This window comes from Erpetoichthys calabaricus, chromosome 4 (genome assembly GCF_900747795.2).
Source record: "Erpetoichthys calabaricus chromosome 4, fErpCal1.3, whole genome shotgun sequence".
Lineage (NCBI taxonomy): Eukaryota > Metazoa > Chordata > Cladistia > Polypteriformes > Polypteridae > Erpetoichthys > Erpetoichthys calabaricus.
This window is the reverse complement of record NC_041397.2, coordinates 156,372,928-156,393,892: the sequence shown is the minus strand read 5'-3', so window position 1 is coordinate 156,393,892 and position 20,965 is coordinate 156,372,928. Positions and strand designations below refer to the sequence as shown.

Genomic DNA, 20,965 nt, shown 5'->3' with positions numbered 1-20,965 from the left:
AAGTTAGGTTAGAATTAAGTATTGATTTTGGTTTAAAATTAAGGACTGACGAATGCTAATGTACTGGATAGTTCTGTTTATTAGATAGACATGGTTTCAAATGAAAAACTTTCCTCTTTAAGGTTTCCCTGCTTTCTAATTTAACTTTTTTTACATAGTACCAACATACTAAAGAAATAGACTTTTGGTTTAATTCAGAACATCTTTCTTCACTAATTACTTTCAGGATAAAAATGACCGAATTTTAGGGTCCAAATAGTGGGATTTAAATGATCATTTTAATTAACAATTAACACGAAAACAAGGCAAAGTCTGGGTTTAAATGATGTGCCCACAATTTGGGAAGGTTTTAGAAAAGCAAAATGTAAGAGTTTAGAAGTGGGAAAGTAGTACTTAAACATCTATGCAGTAGGGTGAAAAAACAAAAAAACTATCAAAGTTCCAACCAATCATCCAAAAACGTTTAAAAGGAATGTGTGGCTGCCCTCCCTTTGCTGATAAGTACAGATTGATTGTATTGTTTACTCCCAAGAGAATGTGTTACAGGCCCTCAAAAAATGTTTTACACAGTTACATTCAGCATCCCTAAGCTTGAGGTTTAACAGAACCATTCACAGCTGATATCTGGTAGTCAGGAAGAGAACTAACATCTACAATTCTGAAATGAAGGGTTCTCTTCATGAAGGAGCTTTTTCCTAAGTTTCCTAAAGTTCAAGCACCTCAAGGGTCTTATTCACAAGAACAGTAGAGATGATTGGGAGTCAACTTAAAATCTTTGCAGCCAAAGACACCTGGCAGATTCAGGGCATAAGTTAAAGACAATAGGGTGGCCTGGTCTGTCTAGTTTGGCTTCTTGCTACTGTGACCACTATCAAGAAAAGTGGATAGAAATTCACAATGAAAAAAATAAAATCAACCATTAAAATTACAAACACTATCTATGTTGGAACACCCTGCACTGGACTTATAAATATGTCTATGTGGAAAACACAAAACAATTCATTTTGTTTAAAAACATTAACAAAAAATACTTACAAGAACATCTCTTCCTCATCATCTTCACATCTTATACTTTCCTTGTCAAATTCAGAAAGCTCGGGCATTACTCTAAATAATCATATTATTAGAAGAAAACAAATAAGATAAACCATATCAATAAGAACAGTTATGATGAGAATAGACCACATAGCCTAAAATACAGCTTGTCAATTTCTCTTATCTCATTCAAAATACAAAAAAGATTAGAAGGATATAAATGTACTACTATCTACTAAACATTTTTGCAGCTTAATTCATGATTTTACAGTTATTTGAGTGAATAAATAGATTCCAATATTTAACTCTACTCCTATATCTTTGTGATGAAATATGTCCTATTAATTCACATTATAATTTTAGACATTACTAAGCTTCCAACACAACAATTTATTTGTTGAATAGCCCAAAATAACAACATGAACACCCCAGCCTTGGCTGGTCCCAAGCCTGGATAAATGGGGAGGGTTACGTCAGGAAGGGTATTTGGTGTAAAATTTTGCCTGATCAACATGCGGACAACAAAACAGATTTCCATACCAGATCGGTCGAGTCCTGGGTTAACAACGACCACCACCTGGTGCTGGAGGAAACTGGGCTACTGTTGGCTGATGAAGAAGAAGAAGAGGGGGGAGACGTGTCCGGAGGAAAGAGGAGAGGTGGAAGGTAGAGAGAGTGGACCTGAGGGTAGGGACTTTAAATGTTTGCAGTATGACTGGTAAGGGGAGAGAGTTAGCCGATATGATGGAGAGAAGGAAGGTTGATATATTGTGCGTTCAAGAGACTAAATGGAAGGGCAGTAAGGCCAGGTGGATCGGAGCTGGAGTCAAATTGTTCTATCATCGTATGGATGGGTGGAGAAATGGGGTAGGGGTTATTCTGAAGGAACAGTATGTCAAGAGTGTTTTGGAAGTGAAAAGAGTGTGAGACAAAAGTAATGATTATGAAGCTGGAAATTGGAGGTTTGATGATGAATGTTGTTAGTGCCTATGCCCCGCAAGTTGGGTGTGCGATGGATAAGAAAGAAGATATCTGGAGTGAGTTGAATGATGTGACGGACAGTATACCCAAGGGACAGAAGGTGATGATTGGAGCGGATTTCAATGGACATGTTGATGAAGGGAACAGAGGAGATGAGGAGGCGATGGGTAGGTATGGTGTCAAGGAGAGCAATGAAGAAGGTCAGATGACAGTGATTTTGTGAAAAAGATGGGCATGGCTGTAGTGAATACATATTTTAAGAAGAGGAAGGAACAAAGGGTGACATACAAGAGTGGAGGAAGATGCACACAGGTAGATTACATCCTATGCAGAAGAGTCAATCTGAAGGAATTGAAGACTGCAAAGTGGTGGCAGGGGAAAGTGTAGTTAGACAGCATAGGATGGTGGTCTGTAGGATGACGTTGGAGATCAAGAGGAGGAGAGTGTGGGCAGAGCCAAGGATCAAATGGTGGAAGCTGAAAAAGACTGTAAGGTTCAGTTTAGGGAGGTGGTAACACAGGCACTGGGTGGCAGTGAAGAGTTAACAGACAGCTTGGCAACTACAGCAGAAGTAGTAAGGGTGATAGCTAGAAGGGTGCTTGACATGACATCTGGACAGAAGAAGGAGGAAAAGGAAACCTGGTGGTGGAATGGGGAAGTACAGGAGAGTATACAGAGGAAGAGGATGGCGAAGAAGAAGTGGCATAGTCAGAGAGATGCAGAAAGTAGACAAGAATACAAGGAGATAAGGTGCAAGATAAAGAGAGAGGTGGCGAAGGCTAAAGAAAAGGCGTATGATGAGTTGTATGAGAGGTTGGACACTAAGGAGGAAGAAAACGACCTGTACTGACTGGCTAGACAGAGGGACTGAGCTGGAAAAGATGTGCAGCAGGTTAGGGTCATAAAAGATAAAGATGGAAACATACTCACAAGCGAGGAGGGTGTGTTGAGAAGATGGAAACAGTACTTTGAGAGGCTGATGAATGAAGAGAATTAGACATAAAAAGATTGGATGATATGGAGATAGTGAATCAGGAAGTGCAATGGATTAGCAAGGAGGAAGTAAGGACTGCTATGAAGAGGATGAAGAATGGAAAGGCCGTTAGTCTAGATGACATAACTGAGGAATAGGGAATCCATTCCTGGACAGGTTTATCCATTCCCAGGAATTCAGGAATCCCACATGTCTCTCCCGGGAATGACACAGTGCACGGGCATCTTACATGTGAACGGTTTTAGAATGAGCAACACTTATTTTTAGTAAAACTACTACAAAATGTTGACACCAATAAAAGACTAACCTTAACTACAAGCAGTTCATGCTGTCATACAAGTACATGTATCTAGTTAGTTGCGGTAATAAGAGCGTAGAAAGCACAACATGTTGAGCGTGCAGTAATCCAGGCAAGAGCGCACTACCCGCTTGTCGTTGCTCTAAAACACCGCCATTTCAGCTTTTACTGATGCATCCAGTTTCTTGTCATCATTCTGTGATGGCAAGTTTCTTGGCACAGATAATGCGGATGCAACCGACTGATGCATTGCAATTTCAAATTGCAGTTCAAAGCTGTTGTCTGATGAAGTGCTGCAGCAATGGCGCCACCTTAATTATTTTCAACTATAACTCTGTTATTTCTTGATCGATTTTTACACTTTTATTACATGCTATATATGCGAGCTTGGCCATTCCCATTCAGCCGGGAATTCTAGCAGTTTCATTCCCGGGAATATTCAATAGCTTACATGAGCTTTTAGCTTCGGCCTTTACTATACTTCCTGTTCCCCTATATCCTGTATTTTACAGTCATCAGCTATCCTATGCATAAGCCTTCACAATAAATTTGCGCATCTCTATTTCAAATGCACAGAATTTGTACAGGTTAAATTAATTTCAAGATATGTCCTATAAACCTATCAACAGAAAGACTTAAGCTAATGTGCCCAGTGGTATCTTGACTGCCATGTAGAAAAGTTAGCACCCCCGAGAGGTCCATTCTATTCCTTAGCTTTTAAATTGTCTTGCAATACTTATGGGAGTAATAAATAGTGGAGTAATTCAACTTAGCTCTAGTTCAGGAGGTTTTTCACATGTTATTCAAGGTCTATCACACTCAAAACATTAAGACAACATTCTATGCAAACATCCAGGTACCTGGACTGTCAATTCCCCAAATAACTGAGTACTATACTAATACAACCACAAAAATTGTGAAGATTAGTTTAAAAGTGGTCAACTTTGAATGCTTATTTCTACCAAGGCACTCAGACTTATTAGAATTACCAATTAGTTATGCAAAATAGTTAAACACCTTCATATCTGGTATGATGGCTCTAGGAAGTGTGTATCACCTACCATACACTTACATACAACTATGTCTGAACATATGTTGCATGGTATGACTGTGTATACCAGTGTGATGCTGTGCTATAATCTGAATTTTACAAGTATTATTAATACCAGGGTAAGTCTAAAAACCACTAATAACAAGTTGAACTTACAGAAATCCTCTAAACATGACGAAAAAAATTAAAAAGATATATATATATATATATATATATACGGTAAACATGCTCTTAAAACTGATTTTATCACCAGAAAAACAGGCTTGTATTAGGAATAATTAACATTTACATTTGAAATTAAACAGAACAAATGTTTTTTTAATAAAGAGATTTACTTACTTGAGCAGAATATTGTAGACTGTGAGCTGGACTGGTCTGGCCTGATACGACAAGAGTGGTACCAAGGTGTTCAGTAGAGTTTGGAGTTTATCTGGTAAATTTGCTTTTTGGCCAGTGACAAATTTAGGGTGCAAATTATTCTGACACAGATGATCAATAGAAATATATGATAGTGCACCACCTAATGCCTTCAATACTGGAGTTGGAAACATGGGATCACCTGGTTCTAAGAATTCATCTGCAAATAAATTTTAATAAAGGTTAACTACGCGATCAAGGGAAAAACAGTGTTACATTAACAATGTTCTTCTGGCCAGCTAAATTATACCATCAGATATTACAATTAAAAGTAAAAAATATATGCAGTGGGGGAAATAAGTATTTGATCCCCTGCGAATTTATAAGTTTGCTCACTTACAAAGAAATGAACAGTCTGTAATTTTTATGGTAGTTTAATTTTAATGACTGATGGTCATTTTTATATTTCTTCCATTTCCGAATAATCATACCAACAGTTCTCACCAAGCTGCTGATGCTCTTATAGCTCATTTCAGCCTTGTGCAGGTCTACAATCTTGTCCCATACGTCCTTGCCCACAGTGGTGGAGAGGTTGGAATGGAAAAAATTGATTCCGTGGACAGGTGTGCTATATACACATAACGAGTTGAGATAATGAGCATCTGTAATTGGTTGACTGATTGATTGATTGTAATCGCACAGAGCCAATCTGTGGGAGCCAGAATTCTGGCAGTGTTGTAGAAGAGAAAAAAGTTATTTCTCTCAATGATATGCAAATCAATTTATAACTTATGTAATGTGTTTTTTTTTCTGGATTTATGGTTGATATTCTGTCTCTCTCCATTAAAATTAAACTACTATAAAAATTAGAGACTGTTCATTTCTTTGCAAGTGAGCAAACTTATCAAATACTTATTTCCCCCACTGTATTGACATACAGAATATTAAGATAAATGATGCACAGTAAAGCTATTCACTCTACCTATAAATACAGCTGAACAATAATTCAGGACGAAAATAACTCTGAACCAAATATGAGTTTGAAGTAGTCAGATTTGGCAAGATCTGCTTTAAAATAAATTTAGTTACTCAGAATGGTCGTTAAACTTTTCCTTTTTCCCCCCACAGTTTTAAATATACTGAAAAACACATTTTTACAGACTGGTTAATTTTTAAGAATATACATGCATCCATCCATTTTTTGTCCCCACTTGTTCCATTTCAGGTTGTAAGGGAATCAGCAGCGGCAGGAGGTACAAGGACAGGAATCAGATGTAAATTAAATGGGAAATCAGCCCATGGTACAGTCATACACAACAGAATATTACCCACACTTGTCAACTTTGGAGGCACATTATTAACCTTAAAGGATATGATCAATATACAGTAAGTCAAAAGTTATATTTTCACAATCATGGTATATAATAAATAGTCACAGGAAATTATATTTTTCTTAAATTATCTTAGGTAGAGATATCTCGGGTATCTCTAGAGCCAGCAAAATCTGAGACTGAGGATATTATAAGAATACTGTAATGAATACTAGTCTCCAAGTGTAAAATAATACTTATGATTGTTATACTTATAACTTATACTTGTTTACTGAAAAATCAAATTGTATAAGATATCCATAATAGAACTGAGCTTTAGGACTGAAATCATGCATTGGTTACATTGTTTAATACTCAAAATGCAGCATATAACTGTGAAAGCTGTACTTTTCTCAACAATTCAAGTTTCCTCAGCTTGTACACCTCCTTTCAGAAGCTGCTTACAACTTACCTGCCTTCTATAATCACAATTTTTCAGAGGTAAGGTGAAAATACATTATTGTTATTTATTATAAACTTAAAATTTACTCACTCACCAGTTATTTTTACCAACAGGGGTAAAAGCAAGCTATGTACTCCTTTCATAAAGAACTCATTCCATTCAATTATTAGATTTTCTGGAAGATTTTCAAGCAGCCCAGGAGAATTTGTTTTGAAAAATTCACTCAACACTATCACAAAGTTACAGGTTTCACAGGCAAATAACTGAATCCATGGACTCCAAACAATGGGTTGACTTTCACTAAGAGTCTTTGGGGTAAAAACAGACACACATAGCATTTAATGCAAGTAACTATGTTCACTTAAATAAACAAGCCAATAATATACTTTATTTTGTATATAACCTTTCCACTATGATCATTATTCCAAAGGGCTTTTATATATATATTTCTACAATGGTTACACTTTTAATGAAGTAAAAAAGAAAACATTTTGAGTAGCACTCTGACACCTTTCTGTTAAAACATACATAAATACATAGAGTATATAATATTTGTAAATTACTTTTCTGTTGCTAATACCTTTGAGAAGTTATCCTACTATCTAAATGCAGATTTAAAAGAAAAGAATAATAGAATTAAATAACTTCAGGCAGAATTTACAAAATGTTTAAGTATTAAATTACATAAACTGAAGAAGATTTAAAAGGTATAAATTAATCAGAGGATTACTTAAATGGCAGTGTTACCCAAAATCAGTAGCTCTTTTATTTTGTCAACTACATATTTATCAAAAATATACTTAAGGTCCTTATGTTTAGCAGAGATTTTTTCTTATTTAAAACAAAATTGGTGTCTATTCTATCTGAGTCCATATTCTAATCTCATAAGTATTGTATATTATGTTTTGACAGGTGGAAGTGAATTAATCGACCTAATAAACATGATATTATCTTGTATTAAACCTATTGGTTTTCAGGTTTTTATTACAATCGTTTTTACACAATTAATGCAAGTAATGTTACATTTAATTGATCTCATTATTTAGTTATCTGGTATACAAATATTTTTAAGAATTCCATATATATTTGAGTCATAAGTTGAAATTATTATATTTATTTTTATTAGAATTTATTTTTTAAGTTATTTTCTGTAGAGCATAGACAGCAGACATATTCTACATTTTATTAATTTCTGATTAAACCCTTATACACTAACAGGCTTTGGGCATTATTGTGTCTAAATTACACACCCAAAAATACACTGCTGTTGTTCTACTTATGCAATAAAGAAGCTAAGAACAACACTCCAAACCACTATGTATTCCACAATGCAAAAGTAATATTACTATATATTCAGAGGGTGCACCCCTGGAACAATGCCATACCTCCCCCTGGACGCTGGATGGCCACCCCCCTGGGTTGGAGCGGTGCCTCACACACAGACGTATTTGGGACATGAGCTACAACCGTCACAATCCTTGTGTCAAGCCACTCCTGAACCAGAGACAACGTCAGAAGCATCTTACCTGGGCTAAGGAGAAAACGGACTGGAGTGTTGTTCAGTGGTTCAAAGTCGTTTTTTCAGATGAAAGTAAATTTTGCATTTCATTTGGAAATCAAGGTCCCAGAGTCTGGAGGAAGAGTAGAGAGGCACATAATCCAAGTTGCTTGAGGTCCAGTGTGACGTTTCCACAATCAGTGATGATTTGGGGAGCCATGTCATCTGCTGGTGTTGGTCCACTATCAAGTCCAAAGTCAGCGCAGCCATCTACCAGGAAATTTTAGAGCACCTCATGCTTCCCTCTGCTGACAAGCTTTATGGAAATGCTGATTTTATTTTCCAGCAGGACGTGGCACCTTCCCACAATGCCAAAAGTACCAATACCTGGTTTAATGACCATGGTTTCACTGTGCTTGATTGGCCAGAAAACTCACCTGATCTAAACCCCATAGAGAATCTATGCGGTATTGTCAAGTGAAAGATGAGAGACACCAGACCCAACAAAGCAGACGAGCTGATGGCTGCTATCAAAGCATCCTAGGCTTCCATAACACCTCAGCAGCTCCACAGGCTGATCGCTTCCATGTCACGCCACACTGATGCAGTAATTCATGCAAAAGGAGCCCCAACCAAGTATTGACTACGTACACAGACATATGTTTCAGTAGGTCAACATTTCTGTATTAAAAATAATTTTTTTATTGGTCTTATGTATTATTCTAATTTTCTGAGATACTGAATTTTGAGTTTTCATTACCTGTAAGCCATAATCAGCAAAATGAAAAGAAATACATGCTTGAAAAATATGACTCTGTGTGTAATGAATCTATATAATATATGAGTTTCACTTTTTGAATTGAATAACTGAATTGGGATGCACCTGTATTGGTAAAGACAGACATATTACAGCATTCATTTTAGGCTACGTAAGTCTCATTTGGACTACTCTGTGGTCTGTAACCACTTAAAGTGGCCATAACCTTCTATCCAAGCCAAGTCATCTAACAAATTGAGATTGCAGTCACAATATAAATGAAAGTGACCTTATGATAGCTATAGGTTCTCCTAATACAGGGTCAGCCAAAACGAAGTACCACATTTCTCAGGGTCATTACGCAAGGTAGAGGCAGCCAAGCGGGTTGGGGTGCGGTGGGGTCCTTTGAAAGGTGTTCCCTTGTAGTTTTCAGTCAGCAACATTTCTTGGTCTGCTGCACACTGTGCTTTCGCTGTCGAAGCATTCTTCAAAAACAACTAATCCATCTTCACTACATAACGTGCCTTATGAATGCACTTCATTATTCCACCTAACGGTGACATCCCAAATCGGAAAACAATCCATCAGTGAGTAGCTAAATTTAGACAGACAGGTACAACATTGAACAGAAAATCTCCAGGCCATCCTCAAACTGTACAAACACCTGAAAACATCCAAGCTGTAAAGGCATCAATTTTGCAGTCTCCTAGATGTTTAGTGTGCAAACATGATTCTGCCTTAGGCATTTCCAACATCTTTGAGGAGTATTATGCATGAGGACCTTAATTTCCATCCATATAAAAAGATCGTAGTGCAGGAACTCACTGAGAGAGACTAGGAGTGCTGTAGAGAATTGTGCGCGAACACTCTGCAAACCATTCAATGAGATGCCATTGTCATGTGCAGTGACAAGGCACATTTCCATTTGAATGGTTGCGTAAATAAGCAAAACTTTTGCTATTGGGCTGAAACCAACCCTCGTGAACTTCATCAGAGATCCCTTCATAGTGAGCGTGTAAACAGTTTGGTGCGCCGTTGCAGAATTTGGCATTGTAGGCCCTTACTTTTTTAATGATGGGGGAGCAACGGTCACTGTCACTTCAGAACGTTACACTGAAATGCTAGTCAACTTTTTGCAATCCCCAACTGGAAGAAATGGATGTGGAGCTGCCTGGTTTCAATAGGATGGAGCAATAGTTCATATGGCCTGGAGATCCATGCAAGTTTTGCAGGAGATGTTTCCGGAGAAGCTGATCTCACTGCACGGCGATGTCGGGTGGCCTTCACGTTCATCTGATCTTGCTCCGTGCGGTTTGTTCTTGTTGGGCTATCTCAAGTTGAAGGTATGCACACACTGATCTCAAAACCCTGAAGCCCAGAAGGATGCTATCCGCCATAAAATTGCTGTTATTCCCCTTGAAATAGTCAAATGAGTCATGTGAGTGTTCAGAAATCATCTCAAAATCGCTGATGATGGCCACCAATTTGAAGACATAATTTTTAAAACACAGTGGAAAAAATCTATTTTGTATACCCATTCTTGTGTCGTAATGAAATTTATTTTATCTTGTAGCGTTTTTGTATAATAAACATTTAATATGTGGTACTTCTTTTTGGCTCACACTGTATTATGACAGAATCAATCAATAGCACGTACATTTTTACCTTTAGAAAGATAAAATAATTTAATGGTGGTAAACATTTTAGCTTGGGTCATGTGTGTTTGGCTTGTGATCAGGGTGTGTGATGTACTTTGCACGCTAGGAATTACAACAGCAGATTTTACCAGCTAAAAAGACATGGCTATTAGACCTCTTTCTGTTTATATAAAGTCAATAGGGCTTTTTAAACATTTTTATCTGGCTATAAAGTTTCTAAATATGAACTTCAATTACTGCCTTAATTGGGTTATTCACTTTAACCCAGTTATGTATGTACTGTACATATAAATGCACTCACTGATCCTTTGACTAGCAAAGATGTACTGCATTTGCTAAGACACAGATGACACTCCCTGAGATGGCACATCTGCTACAAATATTTTGGATGCCTGGAAGTTCTTAACACTGAATCCTTCACGGTTTCTGGGAATTTACTTTAAGTCCATATCCCACTACTGTCTTTATGGTCCTTACATGATCCTAAGTGTTGCTGTGGCTTCCACATCCCTGTTTTTTAAATTAATGACACACAGTCCAAAGACATACTGTTGAAATGAACTGGAAAGCTATAGTTTTCTAAACTCTACAAAACTAAAGTTATAGTGAGTAGTTTCACAAAATGTTAGCAATTTGTTACTTGCCTTCTGACCAGCAATACAGCTTGCAGGCACATGTTGACACATGCCAATGTCCAGTGTTGTGAGACACTATGGACTAAGTAGTCCAATGTGTCTCCAACTGAAGACTTGCAGGACACATGCCTGTCCAAGAACTTCTTACCCTTAAATAACCATGCCACAGCAGCACAGACACATAACACTGGTCCAAGACAGAAACCAGTCTCCATGCTGCTGACTTAAGTGACCTGTCACATAGTGACCTATCACAGGCCCTCTCCTTACACCTCCAAAACATTACTTCCACTGCTGGCCTGCCTCTTTTGATCTTAATCCAGGGAGAAACTGTGGGATACCCTGGAAATCAACATCTGACAAGACTGTCTGCCAGGCAGTGATTAGCAAGTTTTAGACTCTTTAATATGAATGACAAAGCATGCTACAATTATTTGGATCTGTGCATTAGAGATGTTAAGCAGTGATATGTAAAGGAAAAAAAGGGAGAAAGGACAGGTTCCTCTACAAGACAGTACAGCCATGCAAAGACCCCAACAGCAAATTAAAAGAGAGAGAGAGAGAGAGAGAGAGAATAGGCTGTTAACAGTGGTGTCCCACAGAGCTGGTGCTAGGGCCGCTGCTATTTTAAATATATATCAGTGATTTGGAAAGGAATATAAGTAACAAGTTGGTTAAGTTTGTAGATGATACCAAGCTAGGTGGATTGGCAGATAATCTAGAATTCATTGAATCATTACAGAGGGACTTGGACAGCATACAAGCTTTTGTAGATTTGTGGCATATGAAATTTAATGTCAGTAAATGTTGTAATGTATTATTACATATAGGATTTAAAAATGTTAGGTTTTGAAAACACAATTGGAGGTATGAAAACTGAAAGTACACCTTATGAGAAGGATTTAGGAGTTGTAGTTGACTTGTTAATATCAACAGTGTTAAGAAGCCATTAAATAGTATCATCACTATAGCCTTTAAACCCAAACTTTAAAAGGCTAGTGTGCTAAAAAGCCTGATGATTCATGTTGGCAGTGGTAAAATGCTTTGTATGTTGTGCGCTTTGAGTCAACATACACTGCCTGGCCAAAAAAAAAGGTCACACATTCTAATATTTCGTTGGAGCGCCTTTAGCTTTGATTACGGCACGCACTCGCTGTGGCATTGTTTCGATAAGCTTTTGCAATGTCACAAGATTTAGTTCCATCCAGTGTTGCATTAATTTTTCACCAAGATCTTGCATTGATGATGGTAGAGTCTGACCGCTGTGCAAAGCCTTCTCCAGCACATCCCAAATATTCTCAACTCTGGAACAGGGTAAATCTGGACTCATCAGACCACATGACCTCCTTCCATTGCTCCAAAGTCCAATCTTTATGCTCCCTAGCAAATTGAAACCTTTTTTTCCAGTTTGCCTCACTGATTAGTGGTTTTCTTACGGCTACACAGCTGTTCAGTCCCAATCCCTTGAGTTCCCTTCGCATTGTGCGTGTGGAAATGCTCTTACTTTCACTATTAAACATAGACCCGAGTTCTACTGTTGTTTTTCTTCGATTTGATTTCACCAAATGTTTAAGTGATCGCCGATCACGATCATTCAGGATTATTTTCCAGCCACATTTCTTCCTCGAAGACGATGGGTCCCCACTATCCTTCCAGTTTTTAATAATGCATTGGTCAGTTCTTAACCCAATTTTAGTAGTTTCTGCAATCTCCTTAGATGTTTTCTCTGCTTGATGCATGCTAATGATTTGACCCTTCTCAAATAGACTAACGTCTTTTCCACGACCACGAGATGTGTCTTTCGACATGGTTGTTTAAGAAATGAGAAGCAACTCATTGCACCAGTTGGGGTTAAATAACTTGTTGCCAGCTGAAAGATGCAACAATGCAGTAATTATCCAATAGGAGGCTCGTACCTATTTGCTTAGTTAAATCCAGGTGGCGACTTTTTTTTTGGCCAGGCAGTGTAGTAAATACACTACTGTTCAAAACTTTGGGGTCATTACTAGTGTGTGCAATGGCCATTACTGCTTGAAATAACTAATTTTTAATTTATTATTCAAATATGGATACAAAGCCCCATTTTCAGCAGCAATTCCGTCAGTGTTGTAATTGTAAACTCAGATGACTTATACTTAATTAGTCATGTTTACATAATAATTGGTTATGGATAGATGGTTATTAGAGAAAATTTTCTAATGGCATTAGCACCACTGAAACCTGTTATTTTGTTAACCTAAAGTTCAGTAATGGATTCAAAAATGGTCAAAATTAATCAGCTTTCTCAAGAAACATGTCAGTGTATCTTTTTTTTTTTTTTGCAGAATGAAGGCTATACCATCAGACAGATTGCCAAGAAACTGAAGATTTCATAAAAAGGTGTCTATTACACTCTTACGAGAAGAAGGCCAACTGGATCTAACCGGTATAGAAAAACAGAAGGAGTGAGAGATGCACAACGCCTTACTGGTCCCTGAGTTGACTTCTTCTTTAAATACATGTCAAATAACAGTGTCATCTAAAACAGTGAAAAGAATTATGAAATGTTACTAACCCTCCTATCTGCAAGAACTGAGAAAACTGAAAACTACCTGAACACTGTTGCATTTTGGTTGGTTTAGCTAGCACAGTCTTTGACAGCTGAAAAACATCCAAGTTGTATGGTGTAACTGTCACACTCATTTGCTTTGGTATATTCTTCTTATCTTTTCAAACTTCTGAATAAGGTTAATAAATGCAAATGTGTCAATTTTGGCATATTTGGTAATATCAAAGGCTATCCTCTTTAATAAAATCCCTGTGTGCGTCCAGGTGTCCGTGTGTGTGTGTGTCTTCTGGTGAACTGCGCATGCGCAGGGCACGGTGCGATGCGCGATATTAATGTCAGAGAAAGTTACTGGCATTTTACGGAAATACAAACCAGTATTACTGCGAGAGGAAATTAAAGGGTACACAATACAGTGACGCATATTACAGCCACATACAAGCCAGTATTACTGTCAGAGAAAATTAAAGGCATATTACTGACGCACACACCTGTATTACCGCCAGAGAAAATTAAAGGTATATTACGGACGTACAAGTCAGCGGACGTAAAAGACAGTATTACTGTCACAGAAAATTAAAGACACACAATACACGGCGGCAGCCCACGAAGAACGGTCAGCTCAGCAAGTAAACATCAACAAAAGAAAGGCTGAAAGACAAAGAAAAATACGACCAACAAAAAGAATGAGGTCAAAGTCCCTTGCCATTTAATATAGACTGTTCCTACTAATGTTTATGCACTACTGTTCTAGCGCCCGTTATTGTAACGGGCTTAATGACTAGTAATGAATAAAGAAATAATTTATTTTTCATTTGTATTGATTGATAGTTTTGGCACACTAAGCTCCTTTGCGATTTTCTTCTCCTACTTTCTAACCCAGCTAATATTATGACATAACTGCACTGGAATTTCATGAAAATTCACTTCCTTGACCATCCCTTAATAATTTGTCCTAATACATATTTCTTCATGTTAACAAAGAGAACTCCCTCTTCATAGTCTTTACATTGAACTTTCTTTATGGGGCTGGCCAGTTCTTAATGTTCCCCTTCTATTGAGGAGGACACAGCTAACCAATAAGCAGAAGGAAGTAATTTCTGCTGGTTAAAAAGATGAGCTGGATGCGAAAAGAGCATCAAGTAAGTGGTTCTAAAGAGCTCCGACTAGGAAGTGCCCATACACACCAAAAGCCATGTGATCCCAACAAGGTGACTCTTGGTGATGTTCTTGTTGTTTGTTTCTGTACTATTTTGAACTCATATTATTATTATGCTGTGTTTCTTTTCTCGATCAATTAGTCAACAGTATTATCTGGAAAATAATAGTAATAAAACATTTCTTTTTTGGATAAAAAAAGCGTTGATGTCAGTGTTCACAGACATTTTTCAAAAGTTTCAGAACCATGTTACTTTGCATTGGATGGCCATTTGAACACTCCTTAAACCAGGTACTACATTTCTGTAATGTTCAACAAAAAAAAAAAAAGTTCCATATTTTATTTGTGAAACAGAGCAAAAACTCAGCAAATATTTATCTCAAAGAGCTTTGTTATTATGATCAGTACAGTAAGCCTAGCACTAGAAATTAAAACAAATAAATATAAACCAAAATACAACCATGGTGATACATTACCTCTAGCCAAGCCATCATTGAACACAAGATAAAATCCCACTGACTCTCAGTCAGGAAACAAGGCTTTTGTCTTATTAACCAGGAAAGATGACACATAATTTCAGAGTTAAAAATCAGAAGCTCATGGGAACAATCTTTAAGGCTTCTAAAAAGAAAGAAAGAAAGAAAAAAAAAAAACACAAGAACACATCATAAAAAGCAACCAGATGCTTTTTAATTAATATGAAAACCATACATTCAAAAAACTATCTTTTGCAAATGTTAATATTAAAACTTATTGTCAATGATGTGAAGTAAATAATGAGTAAAAAGGCAACAAATGATTACCCATTGACAATGATTTTTTTTTTACCATTTATTATCAATGATATTGATATATTGTGTGTGTGTGTGTGTGTGTGTATGTGTGTGTATATATATATTAGGGCTGGGGAAGTTGATGCTTTATTATCACATTAATTAATTAACGCCGACAATTATTTTATTGCACGTTAACACAGTTTTAGTCATTATTATTTTGACAGCCTCAGTCTTGCTAGTGATCGATAGGGGTCAGTGATCTTCTTTTTACAGCGCTTTTTAATATGCTTTTGCTAGAAGGAAAATTAGCTTTGTTGATTTGACCTCGATATGACCTCAAAGCAAAATAATCCGTGGATGACTTTTTCGTATTATCACTGAATTAGAATCTGATTTGTTGGACTCCAATATTGATGCAAGATTTCTGGATATGTAGATCGAAAACGAAAGTGAGGTACCAGCATCAGCTGGTGCTGAACATGTTTGTGTAGCTAATGCACCTATGGCAACATTCATCTGGGAGGACAGACACTTACGATGACAGGAGGTACAAACCATATTGCGTCTCACTGCAACTGCCACCCCCCGCGCACCTGTCTCACAAAGACAGCCAGCTCACAGTGCATTCCTGCTGGCAATCAAGCCGTCCCCTGTGCAGACGCTGCTGCTGCAAACTGGCGCCGACAGCAGGTACAACAGGCAGCAACAGACATTTTATGTTGATTCATGTGTGAAACCATTGCTTTGTGCACTTTTCAGAAAACGGAGCTTTTTTGTAAAAATATTAGCCTTCAAAGAGTTGCTACTGAACAGAGTGTTTATGCTGCTCCCTGATAAAAGAAAATGTTTCTTCTGGTATCTGTTCAGATAAAAAAAGAAAACAGATTTAGAAATGTTAACTTGCTGTTGCTCGGAAGGTGCCTCATATAATATTGTGATCTTGGCTTTGGATTCTGAGGGTAACTTGTTTTTTTTATAACAGACTAGATAAAATGTTAATGCCCTGGCAGTGGCAAATAGCTTTGGTTTTATATTTGATTTGATTACATTAATGTATAAGTTGAGATTTACAAGAAATATTTTAACTGCTACTATGTAAAGGGGATACTGCTGTTAAAAAGCACCTTATTTGTTTAAAGTGTTTGCAAACCAAATACACGCAATACACTACTTTTGAGTTCATTTTTGAATTTTGCACATAACAATGTGACACACAAACCAATATTTTTTCCAGCTTTACTTACTCAATGCAATCTGTAACATCCAAGTGAAAGATATCACAGCTACCCTCTGCCAGAAAGTTGGAGTTGGGCAGAATGTTCACCTTTCAACATGACAACTGGAAGCACAGAGCAAAATTGACCAATCAGTGGCTGAAGGAGAAACAAGCAAATGACCTTGTGTGGCCCAGTCAGAGCCCAGACCTAAATCCCATTGAAAATCTGTGGAAAGATTTTAAGATAACAGTCCACCAACGCTCACCATCCAATTTGACCTAATCTGAACAGTTTTGTAAAGAAGAGTGGGCAAATATTGCTCAATCTAGATGTGCAAAGCTGATACAGAAGTATCCCAAAAGACTCAAGGCTGTCATTAAAGCAAAAGGTGGTTCAACAAAATGACATTGGGGGTGATCCTTTATTAATCTCAGTATTTCTTATTTTTGACTTTTTATAATTTTTCTGAACTGTAGCTGTGATATCTGTCACTTGGATGTTATAGGTTGCATTGAGTAAGTAAGGCTGGGAAGAAATATTTTTGTGTGTGATTTCATTTAAGGGTGTAAAGCAAAAAAAAAAAAAAAAGGGAATATTTCGAAGGGGGTGATTCTTTTCTATACCCACTTCTAGCAAATTCCACACCCGCTTCTCCTTGTGTGCGTTCAGCCACCCTATCCACCCTAACCCCACCCCCCCCAATTCACAACGCGAGCGGCAGACACACGAAGTGGCAAAAGGACAGCAGCTGTACAGGCTTTAAAATGATCGACGGGCAGCGCGAAAGCAGCAGAAAGACTGCAGATGATCTGACGGCATCTCCCTAGCATGCGTTCAAGCATGCTAAAAGGGTCACAACGTGAGCGGCAGAGACACGAAGTGGCAAAAGGACAGCTGCTGTACAATAAAGGACAAGTATTGTTTTTACAACGTCAGATGAGACAAGGCAGTGAGACATTATGTAAAACAAGTCCAAGGACATCTAACCTAGCAGTTGTTGGATTGCTGTTGGCAGACATGCTTCATGTTCTCCCAGCTCTTAACACTAGAATTACCAGAGCCTATGCAAAAACTTGTAGATCCGTCCCACCTTAAATCGCTTCTTAAATCCATTGAATTTCCCCTTGGGATTAATAAAGTATCTATCTATCTATCTTCTAAATGTGCAGATAAAGACAAGCAGCCAGCTATTCCATCCCCCCACCGACTTAGAACGTGCACGAACTTCTCCCAGCTCATGCCTTGATTGATTATCTGGGACTGAAGTGGAGTTTTAGATTGGAAATAATAGATCGTTATTTGGAACACATGCATTTCATGTGTGTTCCATTTCTACAGTAATCTGTGTAAACATTTTTAAAACAAACGTTTTTCATATTCTAGTAGTAAATGACAAAATGTAGGCATAAACTATATAATGTATGAAGCCTGAAGTCCAAACATCAAAGAAACACTTTCACAAAAGGTACAGATATAACAGAATAAGTGCGCTTTTATTCAAAAATATAACTGCAGAAAAAAAGCCACCTTAGCATGCGACATTGACACACATTTACTATGACTGCCGCCATGGCGCAACAGTATCAGTTGCTGACTGGGAATCAAAAGGTCACGAGTTCGATCCTTCACGACTCCCTTTTGAGACGTGAACTGCTCTTATTCTTACTATTTTACAATAAAAACATACTTGATTTCAGTCTGTAACAGCCGGTGTAATTTATGATACTTGTAAAGGTTAGCTTTGTTTGTTTTTTTTAATTCACTTTTCATTCTCTCAGTCGCGTTCAGGATCCTTTCCTACACCCCCGCCCCATCTGACACTGCTGTTTTCACATAAAGAAGCGCTATAGCTCTGCAGTGTATCACGATACATAATACCGCCCCAAACCCCCCCAAGGGATCAGACACACAAACGCTGGTGAATCTGCCTTCTTCGCATCTCACCGTCACTTGATTTTATTTTTATTCAGTCTATGATGTCAAAAAAAAAAAAAAAAACACAGACATAGGTATAGATAGATAGATAGATAGATAGATAGATAGATAGATAGATAGATAGATAGATAGATAGATAGATAGATACTAGTATATGATATTTGGAAATATTCATTTTATGACCTGTACAGTACATTTCGGAAAACTTTGTGGCACGGATGCAATATTATTCATATTCATTCGCATAACATCCTGTGGTTTGTAATCAGTGACTGCGTGTTTTTTTATCCCCCGATCTTGCCAGTCCCCACATGTTGCTGTATGCTGTTTCTTTTGTACTCTAGGACATGAAGAGGAAAGCATAGTAAAGAGTAGTAACTTCAGCGCTATATGCAATCATCAGACACTCCCCATCTGACACTGCTGTTTTCACATAAAGACACGCTATAGCTATGCAGTGTACTTGTGTCTGCATTCTCGTACCAATGCTTGCGAACTGAAGTGTCTGCATACACTTTTCGTGGCATTACACGTGTATTTCTTGAGCATGCCCGTGTCTCTCAAACACAGGAACACGTTTTGTTATACTTTTACATCAACATAAGTGCACTTTTATTCAAGACTATAACCATAGAAAAAATAAATTAAGTTACAGTAGGTGGTTGATACGACAGCTTGCGTGGTGCAATGCTAAGAACTGCTGATTTCTATTCCGTGCAGAAAACATCGTCGAAGTAATGCAATATTATTTGAAAATGAACAGCGTCAGATCGGTGTGAATTTATACAGGTGCTGTTACAATCAGATCAGAAGCTGAATAAGCTCCTGTTCTGACTCAAAGTAAAAAGCATGAATAAATCAACAGAAATAACCGCGATCGACATTTTAAACTTAACAATTTACAGTGCATACCAATTTATAAATTTTATGTCCATTTGAGGCTAAAAAGAAAAAAAAAATAACACTTTCTCCCCAGCGGGGAATCGAACTCGGGTCTCTGAGGCACGGCAGGGCTACTGCGCTCTGAGTCAGCAAATCTTAGCGTTATGCTATAGATGGTGTTGTATTGTTTTTGAACCTTTTGTGAAAGTGTTTATATGATATTTGGACTTCAGGCTTCACACACTCTATAGTTTATGCCTACATTTTGTAACATTTATTACTAAAATATGAAAAAGTTTATGTTTTAACAATGTGTTTACACAGATTACTGTAGAAACGGAATACACATGAAATGCGTGTGTTCCAAATAACAATCTATTATTTCCACTCTAAAACTCTAGCAGTTCAGTCAACAAGCAAAAAGCAAAACACGCAGCTCGCCAGCAGCAGAAAGCCAGCAGATGATCCGGCTGCTTCTCCTTAACATGCGTTCAGCTGCACCCCCTTCACAATGCGAGCAGCATTATACGTCCTGCAAGAAAGAGATGCAACCGCAACCAGGGCCGGAAATAAAGCACAAGTATTGTTTTTACAAAAATTTTTAAAGTAAAAGTGAAAATAATGCATATTTAACAATTCCTATGAAACTAATGATCTCTTTAAAATGTATATCTGGTAAACCAAACCCGGGGGTGGGTGAGCAGGGGACAGAGAACCCTAGTGTGTATGTATATACAGTGGTGTGAAAAACTATTTGCCCCCTTCCTGATTTCTTATTCTTTTGCATGTTTGTCACACAAAATGTTTCTGATCATCAAACACATTTAACCATTAGTCAAATATAACACAAGTAAACACAAAATGCAGTTTTTAAATGATGGTTTTTATTATTTAGGGAGAAAAAAAATCCAAACCTACATGGCCCTGTGTGAAAAAGTAATTGCCCCCTTGTTAAAAAATAACCTAACTGTGGTGTATCACACCTGAGTTCAATTTCCGTAGCCACCCCCAGGCCTGATTACTGCCACACCTGTTTCAATCAAGAAATCACTTAAATAGGAGCTGCCTGACACAGAGAAGTAGACCAAAAGCACCTCAAAAACTAGACATCATGCCAAGATCCAAAGAAATTCAGGAACAAATGAGAACAGAAGTAATTGAGATCTATCAGTCTGGTAAAGGTTATAAAGCCATTTCTAAAGCTTTGGGACTCCAGCGAACCACAGTGAGAGCCATTTTCCACAAATGGCAAAAACATGGAACAGTGGTGAACCTTCCCAGGAGTGGCCGGCCGACCAAAATTACCCCAAGAGCGCAGAGACGACTCATCCGAGAGGTCACAAAAGACCCCAGGACAACGTCTAAAGAACTGCAGGCCTCACTTGCCTCAATTAAGGTCAGTGTTCACGACTCC

At 37.7% G+C, this 20,965-nt stretch overlaps 1 protein-coding gene across 1 annotated transcript in view; it reads right to left on the bottom strand.

The window, feature by feature from the left end:
* ltn1 (listerin E3 ubiquitin protein ligase 1) overlaps positions 1-20,965 on the bottom strand; it is a 284,812-nt gene that overhangs the window by 28,657 nt on the left and 235,190 nt on the right. Inside the window, exons 21-24 of the mRNA XM_051925735.1 lie at positions 15,218-15,362; positions 6,584-6,797; positions 4,699-4,936; positions 1,036-1,107 (exon numbers count right to left, since the gene is read on the bottom strand). Of these exons, the coding sequence (XP_051781695.1) occupies positions 1,036-1,107; positions 4,699-4,936; positions 6,584-6,797; positions 15,218-15,362 (669 nt within the window). The remainder of the gene's footprint in view (positions 1-1,035; positions 1,108-4,698; positions 4,937-6,583; positions 6,798-15,217; positions 15,363-20,965) is intronic.